This window comes from Chlorocebus sabaeus, chromosome 7 (assembly GCF_047675955.1).
Source record: "Chlorocebus sabaeus isolate Y175 chromosome 7, mChlSab1.0.hap1, whole genome shotgun sequence".
In the NCBI taxonomy this organism is placed as follows: Eukaryota; Metazoa; Chordata; class Mammalia; order Primates; family Cercopithecidae; genus Chlorocebus; species Chlorocebus sabaeus.
The window spans coordinates 66,312,757-66,336,572 of record NC_132910.1 but is presented as its reverse complement, the minus strand read 5'-3'; the positions used below and the strand labels follow the sequence as shown (position 1 = coordinate 66,336,572).

Genomic DNA, 23,816 nt, shown 5'->3' with positions numbered 1-23,816 from the left:
CTATCATATGTCATATTATATTCTGATAATTTATTAAGCAGCTTTTTAGCATTTGTGTTTAAATTGAACTACACATTCTGTTTACCATTCCAATAAGTTACTTGACCATCTACCATTTGATATGCAATTTAGAAAGACAGATAAATACAAAGAAGCATAATTATTATGAGCATATATCCACACACAAAATAGAATTGTATAAAGACATAGCATGTGTCCCACAAATGGTGGTTATTCAAAAGATCTCACACACTTTTATAAAATTGATAAATTATTGATGGTAAATCAATTCTTTTGTCACAAATGTTTATATAAAATATATCTATAATATTTATGGTACAGTAATAGTAAAAATCAGACAAATTAACAAAGATTTTAGACAGCTTACATAGAAAGAATCCTTCAATGGCCTCCAGCTCCAGCTCTACTCTTCCTCTATCTGTAGAAAAAGGAAAAAGTGTTTTTTAAACAATGAACTGAATTTCTTGATATTGTTTGAACTTTTTAAGATAATTGTATTTATTAATATGTTTGGATATCAGTGACACTTTTCTTAAAAAATAAATATAATCAAAGATATGCCAGCTCCAATATAATTTAGAAAACATGATGATTCTAAGTATTGATTGAAGGTTTGTTAAATATGGAATACAGTGCAGGTAGATTAGGGGTGTAAATGGAAATTAGAAATTAAAGTATGGGATTATTCTTTCAGAAATCATATCATTCTTGGAAGATATAAGAAATATATATTTATATATAATTTGCCAGTGCTGATAATTTTAATTTCACATGATATCATAGGGGTAAGTTCCTAGGAAGTTCATCATAACAGAGTGAATAACTCAGAAAAGATAACGTAGAGTTTACAAATTTTCATCATTGCTGTTGTTTATATACATTTAGGAATTTTCATATACATTATCAAAATATAGTTTTCTGTAAGAGTACTTAAATGATACATGAGCAAATGTTTTCCTACTGAAAGACTCCCTTTGCTATTATGTGAATTATATTATTTATATGGTTATTTTTCACTGAAACTTTAAAGTTCCAAACATTTTTGTTAACTAAAAATCATGTATTCTCAAATATATTTAAGAAGAAAAACAAGGAATAGAAAATAGAGTAGTTAAGTTAAAGAGAGAATTATTCAGATACATGAGATTTTGAGAACAGTTGACTTACTGCAGCACTTCGCCAAACATATCATGTCCAAAAATCTTGAAACTGTGAAGTAACAATAAAGTGCATAATACTGAGTTTGTTTCCCTGGTGGTTATCTCTTCTTTTCATATTCATATCTATAATAGGCCATTTTAAAATAGGCATTGTCACCCTTTTCTCTATAAAATATGAACTTAGTTTTATTTTACTTAGCATTAATTGGTAGGTTTTTTTATGGCCCATTCATCACAATGCTAGAGAGTTAGAATAGATAAATATGGTGTGTTTCTGTTATTGTTACAAAGTGTCAAAATAAAACATTAAAGTACTTTTTTGTATTTACCAGTGTGACTTCTTATTCAGTATATTTCATGTTTAAAACTAAGTCAACCATTATCTTTCTTTAGATTTTTCAATTCACACATTCTTGTTACCACAAATAAAAGAAAAAGTGAAAAATGATAATATTCACATCTATTTAATTTCCTTTGGTTCCTCGTGTAAATTTTCATTAGCATCAACTACCGTATATGTGAAGCTGCTTTGTCACCTAATTAAAAACTGCAATATGAATATCTGTCAGTGGGTAGCCTGATAAGTACGGCACAAAATGCATTTGTGCTCATCTCTCACTGAAAGTTGATTCTTGCAAAGGTGATTAACATGGGAATGTGTACTGAGGACACATATGAAATGCAATCCCCAGACTGTATCCTTGTCAGTTTAGTCCTTAGTGTGTCAGACTCTTAAAATTGTACTCACTGGTGTCTATTAATTCATGTCCTTTATTATTTTGGTAGAATAATCACTATTATTTTGGTGAAAGAATAAGGTTTCTTTCTTTTTTGCTTTTATTTATTTATTTTTTGCTTTTTTTTTTGTCTATAATTCTCATTATAGGAACCAAAACCACAATATGGAGGAAGTTAGAAGGTCAGATTCTTACACATGAACTAATCGATGCTTTTAAGCTCTCAAACTGTCAGGTTAGCTCAGTTCCAGTCTTCACTCAGTCACTCCAGAGTCTCACTATCAACAAACATGCCAAACATGATGTGGAGTCCTGCTTTTCTGTGTGACCAGGAGAATGCTCAAAGAGCTGAAGTTTCTCTCTCCACGCCAATGTCTCCAGGGTTAAAGAAGTGGGAAAGTAAATCACAGAGCACTAATTTTAGATGGTTAATCGCTTTGCTGATTCTAGCTATCAAGACATCCAGCCCCAGCTTAGAAATGATGAAATTTGAATAGCTGTGACATAAACAAATCTTCAGATCTAGTGGCATACACACTATAGGTTTTATTAGTATGTGTCTGTTGAAGAAATGAAGGAATGCTGACACAGAGAATTAAAGACTGTAAGAGCAGAATGAGAAATTAGGGACATCTAGCTCAACCTATTCATTGTAGAGAGAAAACGGATGACACACAGTGAAGTGAAATGCCTTGTTCTAAGTCACATGGCTTATTAGGAACAAGTCAGGACAAAAGCCTAGGCTTTCTGACTCCTCCTCCAGGGTAATTTCAACCAAAAGATGGTGGTTTTACAATTGAAAAAGCAAATATACTATTATCATCAACTCTCTATGTCGAATGAAATGTCAGGGATAACTCCTTACTTTAGAAGGAGCTGACAGTTAGTCAACCTATGCTTTTGAAGTACCTACATAATCAAAAGAAAGTTCTTGCCTTCATGGAACTTATAAGCCACAATAACTGCTTGTTATGTGAACAAAATAGTGTTACAATTTTGTCTTGATATTTATTTCTCTTTTTACCACCCTATAACTTATTTATAATTATATTACTGCACTTACCACAAGGTATTGCCTGTCATATACCTGTTCCTGCAAACCTTGAAGAATGAGACATTGTTGGTTCATATTTGCACCCTGGAACCTAGCATAGTACAATAGCCACTGTCTTCAAAATATCATTAAAGAATAACCAAAAGCAAAGGGCTGTGTGTACAAAGAACAATAAAAGTGGTACATCTGTTTCTCAGATAGTAAGTTGCGATGTAATGGTAAGTAACCTATAGAAGCAGGTACAAGTCAGTGGGGGAAGCTTTGAATGCTGCCAGTGTAATTTGAATTTGGTAGGCAATTAGGTACAACAAGCTCTAGGCTCTGAAGTTGAGAGTGAAGTGACTTAAAAAAATGTTGGTCAATGAAGATTACACCAGAAGCCTTTTCTCAGGACAGGGAAGAATAGGGAGGTGCTGAAGATAGGACAATAATCTACCTATGAGAAAGGGAAGCCCAGAAGAGCTTCATGGTTGTGAAAAACAAGACCTTCGAAGTAGGAGTGAGTGAGACTGAGAATAACGAAAGAGTGATCTGTGACTAATTACCCCCATTGCTGAGGAATAGGAGTTCTGTAATAGCACTTTTCACTTTAATTCATTCATCTTTTAGTCTTTTCAGTGAAATTAAGTCAGTATAGTTTTTATCACATCACAGATGAGAGAGGACAGATTTCATTATTATCTTAAATATTTTTTCCTAATCAAAATTTAAATTTATATTTTGCCATGTTATCTTTTTCTTCCTAACTTAGCAATAGTAAGTTCTATAGCTTTCATGAATATCTCCTCCACCAAAGATGGCAATAATTTCTCATGATTTTGGTTCTTTAATTTATACTGAAGCCACATTTTGATTGTATGAGGCTGTCAGACACTCTGACATCCAAAAATGATGACTTAAGTCTTGGATTGTTTTCCCTGGTAATCAGTTGCAAACATGTTCTTGCCAAGTATCAAATTCCCCACACAAACCACTTATTGAGGTTCAGTCATAAAAAAATTACTTGCAGATAGCTCCCTTAAAAATAAAATAAAGCGACAATACTTTCTAAATTAAAATCATCATAAAATATATTTGAGCATTTAATCCAAGTATAATAATGAAAAAGGAAACTGAATTTTTTGTTTGTGCCTTACAGAAACATTTGATAAATTCAATGTCATATATGAGTGAATAGTACTATATTAGAACAACTGATTCATAAGAGTTTAAAAATATAGTTCATTTTATTGAGTTGGCTTTCTTTTCCCTACCAGGATATTCATTAAAACATAAATAATAACATAAGGGATTACATTCAAAAGTACACACTCATTAGTTTAAAGATAGAACTGGCCGGGTGCAGCAGCTCACTCCTGTAAACCCAGCACTTTGGGAGACCGAGGCAGGCAGATCACAAAGTCAGGAGTTCGAGACTAACCTGGCAAATATGGTCAAATTCTGTGTCTACTAAAACTACAAAAATTAGCCAGGCCTGGTGGCGTGTGCCTGCGGTCCCAGCTACTTGGGAGGCTGAGGCAGGAGAATCACTTGAATCCGGGAAGTGGAGGTTGCAGTGAGCCGAGATCGCGCCATTGCACTCCAACCTGGGTGATGGAGTGAGACTCCTTCTCAAAAGGAAAGGAAAAAAAAAAAAAAGAACTACAGAAAGTAAACATGCCACCTTCCCTTGGGGTCAATTTTACTATGAGACTACTTCATGGGAAAATACCAATAGTATTAACTTATTTAAATAAACATGAGTATGAGTATAATATGGTGAAGAATAGATAGACGTTTAGGATAAATTGGAAACACTTTGTGTCTAAAGCAGCACTCTTGAAGCTGTCACTCTAGACAGACACAGAACCACAGTCTCCTTTCCATCCAGTCCTACCCCCAGAGGTTGGCATTATAAACCTCTGTAATTCAGGGTACTTGGTAGAAAAGTTTGAGAAATCAGTCTATTAAGTGCTACAGGAGTTCTGTAACGAGTGCGTTTATTATGGATCAGTGTACTCACACGAGGAACGCTTTCCCAAGAAGTTGAGGGACTGCATGGATTTTACATGGAGAACAAGGAGAGTTCAAGCCCTCATAAAGATGTCTCTCAGTTTTTCCATAAAGATTTGTCGATTGGAGCACTGAGAATAAGCACCCTTAATCTATTAAACTTCCTCATCAATGTACATGGATTATGTTAGGCTTAAATGATATTGAAAGACAAAACTTGAAAGTCACCACCCTGTACAATACAACTTGGAAAAGGTATTTTACAGACATACACACGGCAAGACTCAATAACCAGAAAAAATTTAGAAACAACACAGGCCAATTGGAAAGGAAAAATATGTTTTAAAAGATGCCTTTTATAGCATTCTTCTTTAAACAGTCGAGAATAGCAAAAGGGAAATGAAAAGCAAACCAATGGCCTCTGAAATGTTTGTAATTAGTAAAATAATCCTTCTATCATGAGCACTGCGCATTTTTAAAGTTTCATATATTAATGTCTAGAAATGTCCTAGTTATCTAGAATAGGCACATGACCTGGATGGGATAATCAATCTTGAATTGATAATTCCATGGTGTCCTTGCCAGTGAAGGATGTGGAGAATAGTGAGCAAAGCAAATTTTTAGTAGCAAAAAGGCAATGTAGACTTTGAGTAACTACATATAATAAGAACAAAAGTTATTTTAAGGTATTCTATAAAAATATGGAATTATAATAAGGTAAATGGTATGACATTCTTTCAATCCATGTTCTTTTTAGCTTGATTGCAAATTTGCAGTTTTTACTTATTTGGAGGGAAATATCCAAGGATGCTTCTGCCCTTGTAAGGAACATAATTTCATCAGATTTTATTGCCCTTTCTAAGTCTTGTTCATTGCTTCAGGAAATCTTCTGCCTGCTTGTTTATGTTTACTTAAATGTAAATTTGCCTTATATATTCTACATTCAAAAACCATGTGCATCGCCTGTACCTGTGTGACAGCTGAGTTACATGCATTTTCACTGGACTGGCACTGTAACCATAGACTGCCTAAAGCAATTGCAACTGAATTTCTTTTTTGAAGTTTAAATATATCTACAGTGCTAGATACTTAAACCAGTAAATATCTATTGCAGTTTCAGTTATACAGGGAACAATCAGATTGCAGAATGAAAAGGGAAATAATTGCTTTCTAATTTTCTGACTTAAAAATTAAAACAATAGAAATAGAACAAAGTAAGAAAGTGCAATTAAACGCTTAGCTTTTTTGGGAGAAGATCCTTTACCCTTCATAATCATTGTCAAAAACTTCACATGTACATGTGTGCGTGCATACACACACATAATTTAATTGCAGAGACAATGCCAGATTTGGATTCTAAATCTGAAACTACCTTGCTGTGTGACCTTCAGCAGGGCCTAAATAAAACACCTTGCATCTCAGCTTTCTCAGCTATCAAGAAGGGATAATAAAATCTGTCTTGCCAAGTTGCTTTGAAGATTAGAAATAATCTACGTCAATCAAGTGCCTGGAATATAGAAGGTGATCAATAAAAGTTAGACATTATGTTTGCTGGTATTCAGATTTTCATACAGTATGAGAAAAGTCAGAGTAGGAAAAGTCTGAACAAACATTTCCAGAAAATAGAAAATACAAACATCCATTAATAAAATTTTGATTAACAGACAAAAGGAAAAATATGCCAGGAAGAGAGGTGAAAACAGAAATGGGCATCTAGAAATCCCTAAAATAGCATAATATAGAAGGAGTGTAGTTACAAAGAAAGACAATCTGCCTAGATTAAGGAACACACCGATAGGAAAACCTGAAGTAATGTAAATTAAGTTGTTAGTAATAAAAATATTTGGAACAGCATGTATTGTAATAGCTTAGCATCCCAACTTTCTGGGAAAGTATAAATAGATATTAACTAGTGTCATCCTCTTCCCCCCAAAAATATGCTTATCCATATTCTCTCTGTGTGTTGGAGACAACGACAACTCTTTTCAAGTCTTACATTAAATCTGCTTATTTCTGTGAACATTTTATTTCACCTGTTTTGCAAGCAGAAATCAGAATGCCAAAGACATGTGCACTGCAATAAAGAAGATAAGTGGCCAAGTTGAACCTATAGAACCGAGAAAGCTCTCACAAATAAGACTTTGACTTTCAACAGCGGCACTGAATAATCAATTAGTCCACTCTTCTACCTTTGCTAAGCATAAAGAAATCTTCATTTGAGCAAATGAAGTGAACACCTACTCTGAGATTTTCTCTACTGGGTTATATGTGGGGAAATCCAGGAAGTATAGGTTGAGAACCACCTTCCTATTGCTTTGTATCTAAAAATGCAGTTCAGAAATGAAGTTCTTTATAAATCAAGTAGTTATATAACAATATGAGAGAAATAATGTTTAAGTTCTAAAGTGATAGTGTACTCACTAATTAGCTTCTGGGACTGCCATGAAAGAAAGCACTGGGGATTGTGTATAGTTTGTTGTAGGAGTTTTGATGCTAAATGTCTATACAGTTAACATTATGTTTGTTTTCAAATATATATCAAAATTAGTCTATGCCGATTGCTAGATGTTTACTGTGCCTGTCCTAAGTCAGTCATTCTACACATATTCATTCAGCATTTCTTAAGTATTGGGTTGTAGCAGTAAAGAAGACAGAGGCCTCACCTTCAGAGAACTTACATTCTAGTTGAGATAGAATTATTATAAACTATAACTATGCTTATATGTATATAATTATTACAAACATATACACAAAGAAAATATGACAGGAAACTCAGAAAGAGACAGGAGTGGGAAGAAGCTTTTACTATCATCAACAGGGAAGGCCACTTTCATGAGTTGATATTTGTGTTGAGATCTGAAGGGTAAGCGGTGCTGAAACTATTGGCTTTATGAGTTGCAGGAACCAGGCAGCAAGTATACACAGAAATGTGTTAAATTAGAATTATATAATGGTCTTCGGGTCATCTAGTAGGGCAACCTATATCCTCAAGTCGGCTAAGGATACTCCAAGCTATTTCTCTACAAAGTAACTCACAGATGCCAGAAGTCTAGTGATCTGACTGTGTCAGGTCAAACTTATCCTGTGGACAGACAGCCACACATGGTTCTGGTACATTCTGATAATGGACTAAGAAGTCTGCTCTCAAGATGAACACCTGTAGCAAAGCAATCCATCAGTGAGATTTACTCTTTCTCTTGCTCCAATTGCCTAGCTAATCTTGCCTAAATAATCCAGACAATAAGAAAAGAAGGGTAAATGTGGAATCAAATAATAATTACTCTTATATACAACATTATTTAACCATTTTAAATAACATATAATGCTGTCAACAACCACATGAGATAAATATTATCAATCATTATGTTATAAATAAGGAACTGAGATCCAGAGAATTGGGGAAAATTGCTTAATGCACAGGCAATCTCCCTCATGAGCTCAAGCTCTTAATGACTGCACTATGCTACCCCTCTAAAATAAATAGGGAAGGTTTATGGTAGATATTAGCTTAAGCTAGAAATGTAGGCAAAGTTTTGGGGAAAAATATGAGCATCACATGGAGAAATAATTCAATGATTAGGGTACAAACATGAGAATTTCTACAGTAGTGAATACAGTATAACTGAAGCATTAAGTTGATGTTGGCAATTATTAACCCAGAATAGTGCTACTCAAAATGTGGTCCATGAATAGCCTGTTTGGATTATGTTGTTGCTGATTCACCATGAGACAAGAAGCTGGTGCCAGGGTAGAAATCAACTATATCACTAAGCACACCAGTTGCTTTCCTTGAAATTTTGCTTTTATCTTGTAACAGAATGTTCTTTTTGAAACAAGCAGTGCATTGATTCACATTCTTGCACAAGCTCCTTATCTTCTCATAGACAAGTACTTTGAAACACAATGAACTAGAGTATAGGTGATGTTGCTGCAATTATGCCATTCAAAATACATTGGCTAAATAAGATGAAAATGTATTTCTCACTCATGTAACTGTCCAGAAGTAAGCAGGTAGTGTAGGAGCTGCAGACAGTTCCACTCCACATGATCACCCAGGGCCTCAGACTGATAAGCTCTTCAATATATGGCTTCCACTTGAGGTCCAGTTACATGCTACAATCTAGCCATTTTACAGCTGGTGGTAAGTTGGAAGGGAGAAATCCAGGGAGTGTGGCTTTATCTTTGAGGGTACTTCATATCATTTTGGCTCACTTTCCATTGGACTGAAATTAATATGAAGAAAGCTACATTGAAGAAAGAGTGTGACATATACTCTCTAGCTGGGAATCTGTATAATAGGCTAAATAGGGGATGTTTCATTGTCGATTGAAGAAATGAAGAATAGATAGTTCAGCCTTCTGTTCCACAGTGAAAAATATGTTTAGTTGCACTAAAACTACACCATATGGAGTATATGAGATGGAACACTGAATAAAAAGATGGCAGAAAATGGAGATACCAGTTAAAACAAAATTTCTGTTATATAAATTAAATAAGGAATGTCAAGTTTACTGGCTTGTAATTAATTCCTTTTATCACAGTTTCCATAGATACATTTGTAGAAAAATCCAGGATCTGTAACCTAATTTTTTCCAAGGTAAATTCTAACATAATATGGTTGTCATTATACATTACTGATCCTTTTATATGGTACTTCAGCCTTGTTCCAATGAGAGCAGGGATAGAAATGTATTTGAGTCAAGAGTATCTTTTAATTTTATAGAGTATGAATATGAATAGCCATTGTCATAGGTAGTGTTCTCTAGAAGCAGAATGTGAGATACAGATTCCATTGCAAATGATTTAAGAAATGCTTTCAGGAAAAACCTACAAGGGAAAATGTGGAACTGAAAAGAAGGGAAAAGAGCTGAGCAAGGATGTCATCTCTGGTAAAGCCTAGCCGTACCTGATCTGCAGGGAGCAAACTAGTCACAGGCAAATTGTCTCACCTTGAGGCAAGCAGGTCAGTCTTCTGTACCCCTGCATCCACTGGAGGTGGGCCATCCCCTGAGAGTGAGAGGGGATACAGAGTTTGATTTGCAGTCAGGTGGCTTCTATTAGCCAGGGAGAATTCTTTTTTTTTTTTTTTTTTTTTTGAGACGGAGTCTCGCTCTGTCGCCCGGGCTGGAGTGCAGTGGCCGGATCTCAGCTCACTGCAAGCTCCGCCTCCCGGGTTTACGCCATTCTCCTGCCTCAGCCTCCCGAGTAGCTGGGACTACAGGCGACCACCACCACGCCCGGCTAGTTTTTTGTGTTTTTAGTAGAGACGGGGTTTCACCGTGTTAGCCAGGATGGTCTCGATCCCCTGACCTCGTGATCCGCCCGTCTCGGCCTCCCAAAGTGCTGGGATTACAGGCTTGAGCCACCGCGCCCGGCCTAGCCAGGGAGAATTCTTAATCCCCCAGCTGGAGGCAATAGCAGCTGGCAAAGTTCAGAGAAGGAGTAGAGAGTTTGCACTAGTTTGAAAAGAGGATGCTTTCAGAGAAAAGCGCATCTGCCACCCTCTATTCTACAATGCACAGTTTCATTCGTTATGTTCAGTCCATCCAGACACATTTTTTCTCATGATTCTATAAACTTCATGCCTGGGGAAATTTATAAGAGGAGAATTATTGTGAGAAACTATCACACAATTGCTACTTTTGGTCCCAAAGGTGAAATCAGTGATTATTTTTTCCCATTTTGTCTCCTATTTTGTATTTCTCCACCTTTGGCTAGCATTTCTGCTAGCCTAGAAGAAATACTGGGTAGGTCAGATAGTCTTAGGAATGGAGGAAGTAGCAGCAGTGGTAGTATGTCTCACTAACTCTCCTCTTGTAAATTTCTTTAGGAGAAAGGCTTCATTTAGATAAAGATAAGGAGTACACTGTGGTAGTCCGTTCTGGCACCCCCATGTGGCACTTACCAGACAGTGACTGCTGTACTTTCCCATTTACAGTTATAACTGGATATGGAAGTACCAACAAGCATGATGTAGGTGAATCAAGCCCTTTTCATTATCAAAGCATCCAATATAATCAATGTTTCACTAATTGGCAGGATAATGCTATTTCTGAGATTTGAAAGTATTTGCTGTTACTGTCAGCTCAGATATTCAGCAGTGGCTGTAACTACAACAGACACAGGGGAAAGAGGTCCATGCATGGCTTTCACCTGTGCTGCCATGGTTATTCTATTCATGAGCCATTTGCATTAGCTCTAGGTTAGTTGACAACAGAAGTTAGGCAACATGTAGGAATGTTGCAACCTGGTTGAATCATACTGCTCTCCTGGTTGTCAATGCCTCTTCTACATAAAATGCTCTCTGGTGTACATTAATGTATAATGCAAAGATTATCACACATTTTGAACACTATCATAGGTCCATCCACATGCCTCTTTCTTAGAACTTCCTATCTTAATTTTCCTAGCTTGTCCCTTCAAGTTGTCTGGCCTGTCCATTCTATGCCATTTATTCATCTCTGCTCATTAGTTTGTCATATCCTTACCTTTGGCTATGAGTCTATCAACAAAAAAGGAGATGACTAGGTACACTGCCCACAACTCTGACAACTGAGAGTTCCATTACCTAGCGATTTTTAGAAACCCCTCTGAATGGAACTGTAGCGCCACCAAAGTCCATTTTTGTCTTCTACTAACATAGAAGTACCAACATACTGCAAACCAAGCCTGGGTTTCTCCTCTTTATCAGCAAGTTATAGGAACCCTTCATGAAACTAAAAATGAGCTAATGGAGAAGCATCAGTGCAACAGTGACAGGTGACATAGAGTCATGGGCCACTGATTTCTAAGTGGCCCCTGGATCAGCCTTTCCCATCTTCAAATGAATTGTTGCTGGACATACCTGAACTTATTATTTGATGGGTCTATCACTATTCAGTTCATGGTGGGTAGTTATGGCCACTTGATCACATTAATGACTCATGACAAACACTCTCTTCCATAGCACTCTCTTCTTGTATACAGCAGTATACAAGAGTTGTGGTTTGCAAAATATGATTCGGATAGTATGCTTTGCTACAGAACCTTAGAAGTGTACATTGTGATTCTTTTCAAGTACTTGCCAGATATTCCACATGGCATCCATTTATATCGTTGATGCCATAGTATCATGAATCTTCTGGCATATAAAGCCCAAGTGTGAGGGTGGCTTGTACTTCAGTCTTACCTACTGCATACCCCTTTCTTGCTCTAGGCCCCATCCTAAACTTGAAGCTATCTGTATCACTCAATAAATGCACGGAAAAATATTTCCTGGCACTGTGCTACCTCTCAGCAGTAGGAGTTGCAATGTTCAACTTACACTTTGCTATGAACAGGATGTCCCAGTGTGCTCAAGATGTCCAGACCCCTGAAAGCTTAAAAGGTGGCAGGCTCCTAAAACTTTGTATGTTTGTCTTCCATCCTCTGAGGTGCATGTGTTTTATCAAGGCAGCCAGAGTAATTGCCACTTATTTGTCAGGTCCAAATACCATGTCATCAATATAGTGGGCCAGTGTTAGGTTCTACAGAACGCCAGGGTGATACCGGTCCCTTTAGTCTACATAGTGACACTGGGAAGAATCGGCCTAAGCATTTCTTAATGGATCTCCTATTTTAATTGGATAAAATTATATTCTGTGCTAGAATAAAATGATATTGAGAAGTCTATGATTTTGCAGCACCTATATTTGACAAAATGGTTAAAAGAATGATAATTAGAGAAAACTCACTTGACAAGTGTTATATTTAAAAGTATTTGTCAAAGAAAAACAGTCTTAACAGAAAATAATTGTGAAAATACCTGGTCTCTAATATTTAGACATTTTAATATTTAAAAAATTAGAATTGAAAATTAGCTTATCGTCCAGGCACAGTGGATCATGCTCATCCCAGCACTTTGCAAGGCCGAGGCCAGAGAATCACTTGAGGCCAGGAGTTCCAGACCAGCCTCAGCAACATGGGAAAACCCCATCTCTACTAAAAAAAATAAAAAATTAGCCAGGCATGGTGGTGCATACCTGTAGTCTCAGATACTCCAGAGGGTGAGGCAGGAGAATCGCTTGAACCTGAGAAGAGAAGGTTGCAGTGAGTCAAGATGGCACCACTGCACTCCAGCCTGGGTGACAGAGCAAGACTGCATCGAAAACAAAAAAAAAGAAGGGAAGGGAAGGGAAGGAGCTTATCTCAACTCTCTCTCCAGTTAAAAATACAGTGGCTTACAGAGAAGAGTAATTTGAGTGTCAGCATTTTCACATTTATTAACTATGAAATGCAGCTTTGAGAAGGATTGCAGACAATTTTATAGAAAAGCAAAACATAATATATTGAAAACAATCATTCTTCAGAAGAACTTTGGCAACATAGTATTAAAGAAAGATATATCTAAAGAATTGATCAATACCACCAATGGCACTCCACAGAAATACAAAAAATAATCCTAAAATTAACATGGAACCACAATGGACCCAGAATAACCAAAGCCATCCTAAGCAAAAAGTACAAAATAGGAAGAATCACATTACTTGACTTCAAATTATACTACAAAGCTGTAGGAACCAAAATGCATGGTACTGGCATGCAAATAGACACATAGACCAATGAAACAATAGAGAATCCAGAAATAAACCCATACTTCTACAGTGAGCTCATTTTCACCAAAGATGCCAAGAACATACACTGGGGAAAAGATAGATTCTTCAGTAACCAGTACTGGAAAAACTGGATAGCCATATGCTGAAGAATGAAACTAGACCCCTATCTCTTGCCATATACAAAATAAAATTAAAATGGATTAAAGACTTACAACTAAGACCTCAAACTAAACTACTAATACAAAACATTGGGGAAACTCTCCAAGACATTAGTCTGGGCAAAGATTTCTTAAGCAATATCCCACAAGTCCATGCCAAAGCAAAAATGGGCAAATGGGATCACATCAAGTTGAAAGGATGCACAGCAAAGGAAACAGTAAAGTTTAGAGACAACCCAAAGATTGTGGTAAAATATTTGCAATGACCCATCTGACAACGGATTTTTAACCAGAATATATAAGGGACTCAGATAACTCTACAGGAAAATAATAATAATAATAATAATCTGATTTAAAAATGGGCAAAGGATCTGAATAGATATTTCTCAAAAGAAGACATACGAATGGCAAATTAGCATATGAAAAGGTTCTCAACATCATTGATCATCAGAGAAATGCAAATCAAAACTACAATGAGATATCATCTCACCCTGGTTAAAACATATCTTATCCAAAAGACAAGTAATAACAAATGCTGGTTAAGATGTAGAGAAAAGGGAACACTTGGAAACTGTTGGTGGGAATGTAAATTAGTACAGCCACTATGGAGAACAGATGTAAATTAGTACATCAGTTAGTAAATTAGTACAAGAGAACTAAAGTAAATTAGTACAGCCTCTATGGAGGTTCCGCACAAAACTAAAAATAAAACTACCGTGTGATTCAGCAATCTAACAGCATGGTCAGCAAAAATATTGTAAAAAGGAAAGAAAATTGGTTGGGCATGGTGGCTCATGCCTGTAATCCCAGCACTTTGGGAGGCTGAGGTGGGTGGATCACAAGGTTAGGAGATCGAGAACATCCTGGCTAACACAATGAAACCCCGTGTTTACTAAAAATACAAAAAATTAGCCAGGCGTGGTGACACATGCCTGTGGTCCCAGCTACTTGGGAGGTTGAGGCAGGAGAATTGCTTGAACCTGGGAGGCCAAGGTTGCAGTGAGCTGAGATTTTGCCATTGCACTCCAACCTTGGCAACAAGAGCAAAACTTTGTGTCAAAAAAAAAAAAAAAAAAAAAAAAAAAAAAAGAAGAAGAAGAAGAAGAAAAGGAAAAAAAAAAGGAAATCAGTATATTGAAGAGATATCTGCACTCCCATGTTTATTTCAGCAGTATTCATAATAGCCAAGATTTAAAAGCAACTTAAATATCCATCAACAGAGAAATGAATGAAGGGAATGTGGTACTTTTACACAATGGAGTACCATTCAGCCATGAAAAAGAATGAGATTCTGTCATTTTCAACATTGGATGAAACCTGAGGATATTACATTAAGTGAAATAACCCAGCCACAAAAAGGCAACCTTCACACGTTCTCATGCTTTTGTGAGAGCTAAAAATTAAAACAATTGAACTCATGGAGATCACATGTACAATGATGGTTACCAGGGACTGGAAAGGAAAGTGGAAGTGGTGGGAATGGGGATTGTCAATGGATGCAAAAATATAGTTAGATAGAATGAATAAAATCTAGTATTTAATAGCACAACAAGGTGACTAGTCAACAATAATTTATTTTACATTTAAAATAACCAAAAGCATAAAATGAGAACATTTGTAATATAAGAAATGATAAATCCTTGAGGTAATGGATACCCTATTTACCCTGATGTGATTATTATGTATTGTACGCATGTATCAAAATATCTCATGTATTTCATATATATATATACCCCCACTATGTAGCCACAAAATTAAAAATTAAGTGAAAAAGGAACTGACTAAAGTACAGAAATATGCAGAAATATGAACTATAAATGCTTTCTTTCTTGTTTCCTTGTTAATATTGGGATAATAAACATAAAAATAGAATGTTTTAATTTCCAAGGTACATTTTTAAAAAAATACTTTTACTTGTGACAATCATCTTGAATATTATAATCGTTTGGGTCACCAATGTAATAAAATCAATATGGCAGTCAATAAATATTTCAAAAATTTTATCTTTTTAATTTTAAAAGCTCTTTTAATTCTCAAAAGTGTAATGATTTTGATAATAAATTAGAGTCAGCCAGATAGAGTGAAATAAAAACTGGCACTGGAATGGTAGGTTAGATGGGCATAATATTAGACTAGTTGATATATTGGGTATGTTGAGTATGAAATTTCCTCACCATATCTATACAAAAATCATACATTTGCAATATAAAAACTTAAGTTCAGAGCTCAGGAGGGAGGTAGAGGCTGGATACTGATCTAGAAGCTATCAGCTTAGAAGATGTGACCAAACTATGGGAGTATCTGAATCAAAACATGAAATGAAATGAAAAGGAAAAGTTGGCCAAGTCTGGAATTCAAGGATAACATTTCAGCCTCTAGGAAGAAAAAATAGGAATGATTAGGGAGAGCACAGTAATATGAGTAACTATGATGAAACCAGGTTAAGTCAAGTCCTCTGATATATGGACATAAAACATACACCAAGAAATAGAGTAGTAGCACAGGGATTAGAGCCTTGCCAAACACTGAAAGATGATAACACCAGGAGCGACTTGAAGTCGAGTCCTAGCCTTGAGATAAGGAAGGTGCCAATAACTTTATTTTTAAAAGATTTGGAAATCAGGGAACCAGAGTGAGGTCTAACTCCAAGCTCTAAGGTATTAGGCAAGAATTCGATTCCATCTTTTAAACAATTTTTAGAGAACAGAGCCAGACAGTCGTTACACTGTAAGGTCACGTATTCTTCCTTCTTGCAGAATCCATGTGATGATAAACGACACAAAGACATCTGGTCCAGAGAGAAAACTTGTGACCACTTACCAAAATTTCTAGTAATTGGTCCACAAAAAACAGGTAAAAATAGCCAATTGTGCTACTTATATCCTTTTTAAAAATATTTTATGAGATATATTGTTATATGGAGTTATCAGATTAGATTTTTCTTTGTGAAATATTTAGCTATCCATGCAAGTTTACTATTCGAACTGCTTTTCATCTCCATGAATCGCATTTATACCATGAACCTCAAGAGGATCTTAATGTTGCCCACTAATTAGTCTTAAACACTAAATTCTTTATGAATTTTAAAACTGTTCAATATACATGTCAAATTTGGAAAACTTTGAATTTATGTGTCACAGTTGTTGTACCTCATCTTTAAATTTTTACTTTTCTGGCTTTATTTAATTAATTTCTGTAGCAATTTATAAAAACATGTTTTGGCTTGATTCAAACTATTTTACCTGGTACATCAGCCTTTGAATTGATTTTTGTTCAGAGCCACTGCCATGATTACTTTCAAATATTTTACATGTGCGATTTTTTTAAAAAAAAATAATCATTAGGTATTAGCATGGTATGGACTTACTTTCTGAAACACTTGAAGTTCATCAGGTATTTTTTCCTTGGTATTTTCTCATGCACTGAAGGACAACTGCATAAGAATGCAGTAAAAGAGAGTGAAAGCATTTCACCAACGAGATGACACTTTCAATTAGAATATTTTATACTTTCTTCAGTATGTGACAGTTTTATACACTTTGCTCATGTCCTGATTAATTAAAGTTTTTATTGAGTTGCTGTATTTTGAATTCACTACTTTGACTAGAAGAAGCATTTTCATCAGTGAGTGCACAAACCATAACAGAAAACAAACAGTCTCAATAAATAAGCCTGGCCCAGATGAAGATATTTGTAATACAAGTAAGTAGATCATTTTAAAAGTTGTGGGCAAAATTTCCAGACTATTAAATATTGGTTGTTGAAATCTTTTCTTCTTCTAGGAATATAAATTGTATTACAACAGTAAGTTAACACATGTGCAGGGAGGGGAAAGAGCAACACATATTTTCAGATAGATCACTTTTGTTGTTGCTTAAAATGTACATTAATTTTCTACCAACTCCCTTACAGCATTGCTAACTCTGGAGTGACGACTAAAGATATAAAACAATCCTGTGTTGTAAAATTGTGTTAAAAATCTAATAGAAAGACATATCCCTTATCATTCGTCATTGATGTTATTATATTTTAGTTCTGTGAGAAAATTACAGCTTAGTAACTATAAATCTATTTTTCCTTCTTGTTGTTTGCATTCATAAAGACATTAAACTATACCTTTAGGTTTTCATATTTGACCTACCAGTATGGACATGATAAAGCTTTTAGCTGGTTTTGGCTTTCCTAAGACAAACAAATAAGATGTTAAAACAAAGGAATCAGATGGTAATAATCTTTCATAGGCTATGAAAATATTATTCTAATATAAAAATGATTGTAGTAATTCTTAAAATCCAAATGTAGAAGTCTGAAGTCATAGTTTGTTGTTCTTATTGCTTCAGTTGGCAAAACACCCAGTGCAGCCAGAGACTATAAATTCACTGCAGCGGAGGGTTCACAATTAAATGCTGCCAATTTACCCTTAGATGACAGTTGTCTTTTGATGACTTAAACGTGGCACATGCGTCTCTTACAATAAGCATGAGGTGCAAAAGTGGTTCCCAAATTGCTATTTACTCAGTCATTGTGAGGTGAGAATGGAAAGACGTGATATTTCACTTTGCCATTGCTGAATCCTAGAAGAGATAGATCCCTGTGGGCTGAAATTGGGTCAGGGAATGAGGAAAGGGAGAAGAGAAACAGGCAGAGATGATGGACCTAGACTCAGAGACTTTAGACTTAAGGGACTCAAAGTTCAAATCATAGTCCCTTGTGAGCCTTTGAACAGATACTCATCCTTCATCATTCAGAGTCAAATTCTGGTATTGTCAATGCAGAAGAGGATTCTAATAGGGTTACATTTAGCACAACAATTATAAGAGCATAATTCATTGGCCTTAGATCTTTTAGAAGATCAATGTTCACATTGTCAATATTAATGTTTCATGATTTGTCTGGCTTATCTCGGTACATCAGAAATAAGGAGGAGTTGATTGTATAGAAAATAGAATAGTTTCTATTAGTATAGGATTTTTTTCTCTTCTTCCGTGAAATATTTATATTAAAGAAATTGATATAAAATGAAATGAGGTAAAAGAAATTGATAGAAAATGAATGTCAAGGATAGATGAAAATTTAGGTGATAATTTTTTAAAAGTACTTTTTGAGGTAGTGGGCCCAGATTTTATGACTGATTATATGAATATCAAGCCACATTTTTTCTGTTTCTATTTGAGAGTGCTTTCTCTCTCCTCCCTATCAGATGCCTCTTGATGTCCCTCAACATCCTGGAGGCATGAAGGTATAGAGTTCAGAACATAAAGGCTTTGACTTTCTGTAGGCCAGGGGAGATCTGGGTACAATTCTGTGACCATCAGGGTAATTAAACATTTCTACCTACTACTGAGTGAGGCTATAAAGTATCTATATTTAGAGAATCAACAACAACTAAAGAATATTTTTATAGGTGCCCTGCATTCATCTACATTTAATACCTTCAGAATATTAAACTATCAGTTTTCTTATTTGTCTTGTGTGTCTCAAATCTCTTTCTCTCCACCCCCCCTATGAAAGTGTTATCTTAAAAAGTACTTAAAAAGGACACTTCTGGATTTCATGTTTCCTTCCAGCTTCTACTCTATTGCTAATTCATTTCCCTAGAACATTTTTTGATTTTGCTCTTCTCATATTTTCTCCTTTTTAAACTCCTGTTATATTTAGGAGTAAACCAGATGAGCTTTTGAGGATGCCCCTCGTCCCTCATAACTATTAAATCTGTATTTTTCAGTGTGGTTGAGAGATTTCTCCTGTCTAAACTTTAGGATTCTAATTTAGTTCTTAACCAGTTCTGTCTCCTTCATTCTTTTAATCAAGTTTGTATAATTCGATTTCATACTTGTTATTCCTTAAAAGTCTTTTAAAATTGGTAATTACATCTCCCTAGGGCATTTATTAATTTTGCCATCTTATTTCACAGAGTCATTCATTATAGGTGTTTTAACATGTCTTCCATCAAGATGGTTGGTCCCCATGGATCTGTTGTTACGTTCTTTCCTTTAGCTACTCATTACTTCTTGGTGGCCATGTAAAGCTGTGAGGATCTAAAAGGGCGACAATGTCATTAATACTCAAAGCGCGGTAGCCTTTGCTCATACGAGCTTAAGGTATATGTGAACAAAATGCCAATTATCTGCTGGCCTTCTCTACTTCCAGATTCCAGTTGCAATGATAGTTGTTCTGCCAGCCCACTTATGTAGCTTGTCTGCAGCTCTGCAGACATCTAACATCTAACATAAGAGCTAGGACGTCTAACAAATGCTGCTCACTCCAATATATCACAGAACACTTTACCTTTTCAGGAAGAAAAGTCTTGATTTATGAGAGTTATGATGACCCAGTCACTTCATGAGTTCTTTCCGCTATAACTGCCAGTCTCTGGCCTGGCTCTGAGGGAAATAAGGTTCAGAGATTACATTTGAGACTTCTGCAATGTGCACACAGGTGGTTTCTATCAGCTAGTCTGTTCCATCTAGTGCTCCAATTATCAGACTTGATTGTCATATTTTCCAGAGAAGTCACTGAAGCAGCCATCTTTTGAGAGTCCTACCTTCTTCTTTCAACCTTACTGTGTAACACTTATGTTTTTAAGGAACAGTATTACAATACATTTCCTCCCAGAATCTGTCACTGATTTCCCAAGTCTAAATCTCCCATTTTCTCATATATTAGAAATATACTCTGGTCTTCTCTCATTATGGCACCTGTCACACTACATCACAATTACTTGTGTACTTATCCAAGTCCACACATGGACTTTAAGTTCACTGAGGGTAGCAAATGTGTTTTCTTAATCAAGAGTTACTTCCGGACCATACTCAGAGTAGCATGTCAACTTCTGTTGAATAGTTTGATTTCATTCATCTGAATTTCAATGCTAATTGAAGACCCACCAGTTAAGGTACTGTGCTTAACGATAAAGATGGAGACAGAGGGATTCATGCCCTTCATGCTTTAGCCACTCACCTGACTCCAGGAGGAAAGTTGAGCTGCATGACTTCCGCAGTGCCACACTACTGCATCATCATTCTGCTTCACTTTGGCCATGTGTTAATATTAACTCAGGCATTTTGATAAACAGAATCATGCCAGACTAATAATAGAACACTTAGATTGTGACTGCATGGAATGCACCTAATAGATTTTAAGGAACTCGTTTTGACACTGGAAAATCGTTGATTATTTTAATATTCTTTTTTGAGCAAAAATATGCTAAAATAATATGTTGTCTCTTATTACCATATAACTTTTTGCCTTCTTTTTTTTTTGTAATAGGAACAACTGCACTTTATTTATTTCTTCTAATGCATCCTTCAATCATCAGCAATCTCCCTAGTCCAAAGACATTTGAGGAAGTTCAGTTCTTTAATGGCAACAACTATCACAAGGGAATAGACTGGTAAGAAAAGTAACGAAAAATAAATTCCATTATTAACACATGCTCAATCACTGCAGAGCAATTACAGATGTATGTGTGGCATCTGCATAATTACAGGATAAATTTGTTATGCTCAATTCTACCACAGTGAATTAGAAATTAATTTATAATGATGATATGTTTAATCAGTGTTGCCTATAATGTGATTTGGACAGTGCAATAATGATAATATTTTTCTGCTAAATTAATATGATTGAATAAAGAACATTATGGGATATATTTCATCAGGATTATTCATAAGGGTATTTAAAATTCTCTTTAAGCATAGCATTATTTAACTGTGCCTAATTTTTTTTCTGAACACATAATTTGTTTTCACAACAATGTTTGAGGCAACAAATAAATCAGTAGTTTGTTTTATTTTATAATTCGTGACATGTATCTTCATTAACCACATAAACCTATAAGTTTTGTTATAATATAGGCTGATACTTGTCATGCAAATAATAACAGCACAGTTTCAAAACCATATCAATTCTAGTCACACACGTACATAAAATAAATATTAAGTAACATGTGGTAAATTATGAAAAAAACAAAATCACAGTATTTCCCCTAAACTAAAATAGAATAAACCTGATATTGGAAATGATTTTCACTCTGGTGATTTTTTCTAGCTCTATCCCAATTTTTCAAGAAAACGTGGTCCTGAATTTAATTTCTAGTTCACAGGTAAATAAAGCAAATCTCACCTGAGGAAAATTCCCCTCAATGCACACATCTGCAGCATGTAAGTTTGTGTGTCATCATCATGCATGAACTTGTTTGCAATGAAAGACACATTTTTTTAAGGTACAGCTAGGATCAGGGTTGGGCAGGTGCAATACCGGTGAGCAGATCAAGTTTGACATTGTGGTTAGAGATGTGTCAGCTCTGTAGCTAGGAGATTATATCTTACCTTACTTTAAAAAGGCTAAATAACCTTTGGAATTGTATGCAGGTTATTAAAAGCAGAACGGCAATTTTCTCTGATCTGTGAGTCCAAATGGAACACAAATTGTTTAGCAGGAATATAGATGAGACTCTTCACCACTCCACATTTGGGAAACATAATAACAAATGTCAAAGAGGGAAATAAGTGTCTTATATGAATTCTTAATTGCTCTCATTATTTATTTCTAGAACATTTGAGGGTGAGAGAAGTGATGAGCTGTAAGGAGGGTTACACACATAATTAAAGACTTGTACTGAATTAACCTCAGAACATATTGATTCCATAATCCGCACGCAGAGGAGCGTTCTGACAGCATATGGAGGAGGGAACCTACTGAGGCACCACAGGATCAACTGGCAGGAAATAGCCCCTTAATTACTCTAGATAGACTATACTGTGTTCACATTGCTACATATACTACAAATTATGAAGAAATTCAGAAGGAAGAGAACCGCCATGCCCTAAAATGGTTGGTATTTTATAGCTATTCAGACGTACACATCTTTCTGTCTTGTGAACTTTAATCTCACTGAAGAATTTCTGCATTCAAATTTGCAAACATAAATTTACTGCTTTCAATATCAACTAAACAGTATAGTGTAATTTGCTGTTTGCCACGGGCAAATGGTATTTCTCGAATTGGCTTTTTACAGCACAGAACATCAGCCCAAATGTATAGTACTTTTCCTTTGACCCTTATTTCACCTCACTCTTTCCCATGCCCAAAATGGGTCATTAGAACAGGAATATTTTGGGTTGTCTTCACGTTCAATGTGTATATAATATTTATTATTTAAACTGTAACAGCATAATAATCAGAAATAGCTATAAATGAATATTAAAATGTTCCAATTATTTCACATTCAGAGTACGGCAAGAAAAATTATTTTCAGATTAATTAGTTGTCTTTCTCTGCCTTCAGGTATATGGACTTTTTCCCTACACCATCCAATACTACAAGTGACTTTCTGTTTGAAAAGAGTGCTAATTACTTCCATTCGGAGGAAGCTCCCAAACGAGCTGCATCTCTTGTCCCCAAAGCCAAGATCATCGCCATCCTTATTGACCCCTCAGACAGGGCATACTCTTGGTACCAGGTATGGTCAGTAAAAAAATCTGCTAAAAGCATTTTGTTATAGCTTAAATGAAGGCAGTGACAAATAACCAGCACAGAACCCAAACATATGAAAAGTCAAGTATAAGAATTTCTGAACCCCAACCCCCCACCAAAAAAAATATGAGAAATAAGGACTTTCAGGCATAAAATAATTATTTAAAAATCACACATCATCAAAGAATTAATAGATTTCTTAAGCTATATAAACATGTAGAATGTTGATTTATCAACAGTTAGCAAATTTAAAAGTCAGTATCTAGAGTAACAAATAAATGGTAAATGGCATAGTGCCTTTATTTTGTAAAAGTTTCCTCCAAGTTAATAAATAAATAAAATATCACAGTAGAAAAATGAGCAAAATGAACAAAAGGCACAGCTAAACAATCACACACACACACAAAACTGTCCAACAATTTATGTGAAAAATAATCAACCTAATTGGAGACCAGGTCTCACTCTATTACCCAGGCTAGCGTGCATTGGCGTGATCATAGCTCACTGCAGCCTCTACCTCCTGGACTGAAGTGATCCTTCTGCCTCAGCCTCCCAAGTAACTGAGACTACAGGCACACACCACCACACCTGCCTATTTGTTTTGTATTTTTTTTAGAGATGGGGTTTCACCATGTTGCCCAGGC

The 23,816-nt window shown here is 35.5% G+C and overlaps 1 protein-coding gene across 2 annotated transcripts in view; it reads left to right on the top strand.

Moving 5' to 3' along the window:
• Nucleotides 1–23,816, top strand: part of LOC103236155 (N-deacetylase and N-sulfotransferase 4) — a 290,410-nt gene that overhangs the window by 249,261 nt on the left and 17,333 nt on the right. For both annotated transcript variants that reach the window (XM_007999644.3, XM_073017826.1), the window contains 3 exons: nt 16,452–16,548; nt 20,965–21,088; nt 22,984–23,158. In XM_007999644.3, coding sequence (XP_007997835.1) covers nt 16,452–16,548; nt 20,965–21,088; nt 22,984–23,158 — 396 coding nt within the window. The remainder of the gene's footprint in view (nt 1–16,451; nt 16,549–20,964; nt 21,089–22,983; nt 23,159–23,816) is intronic.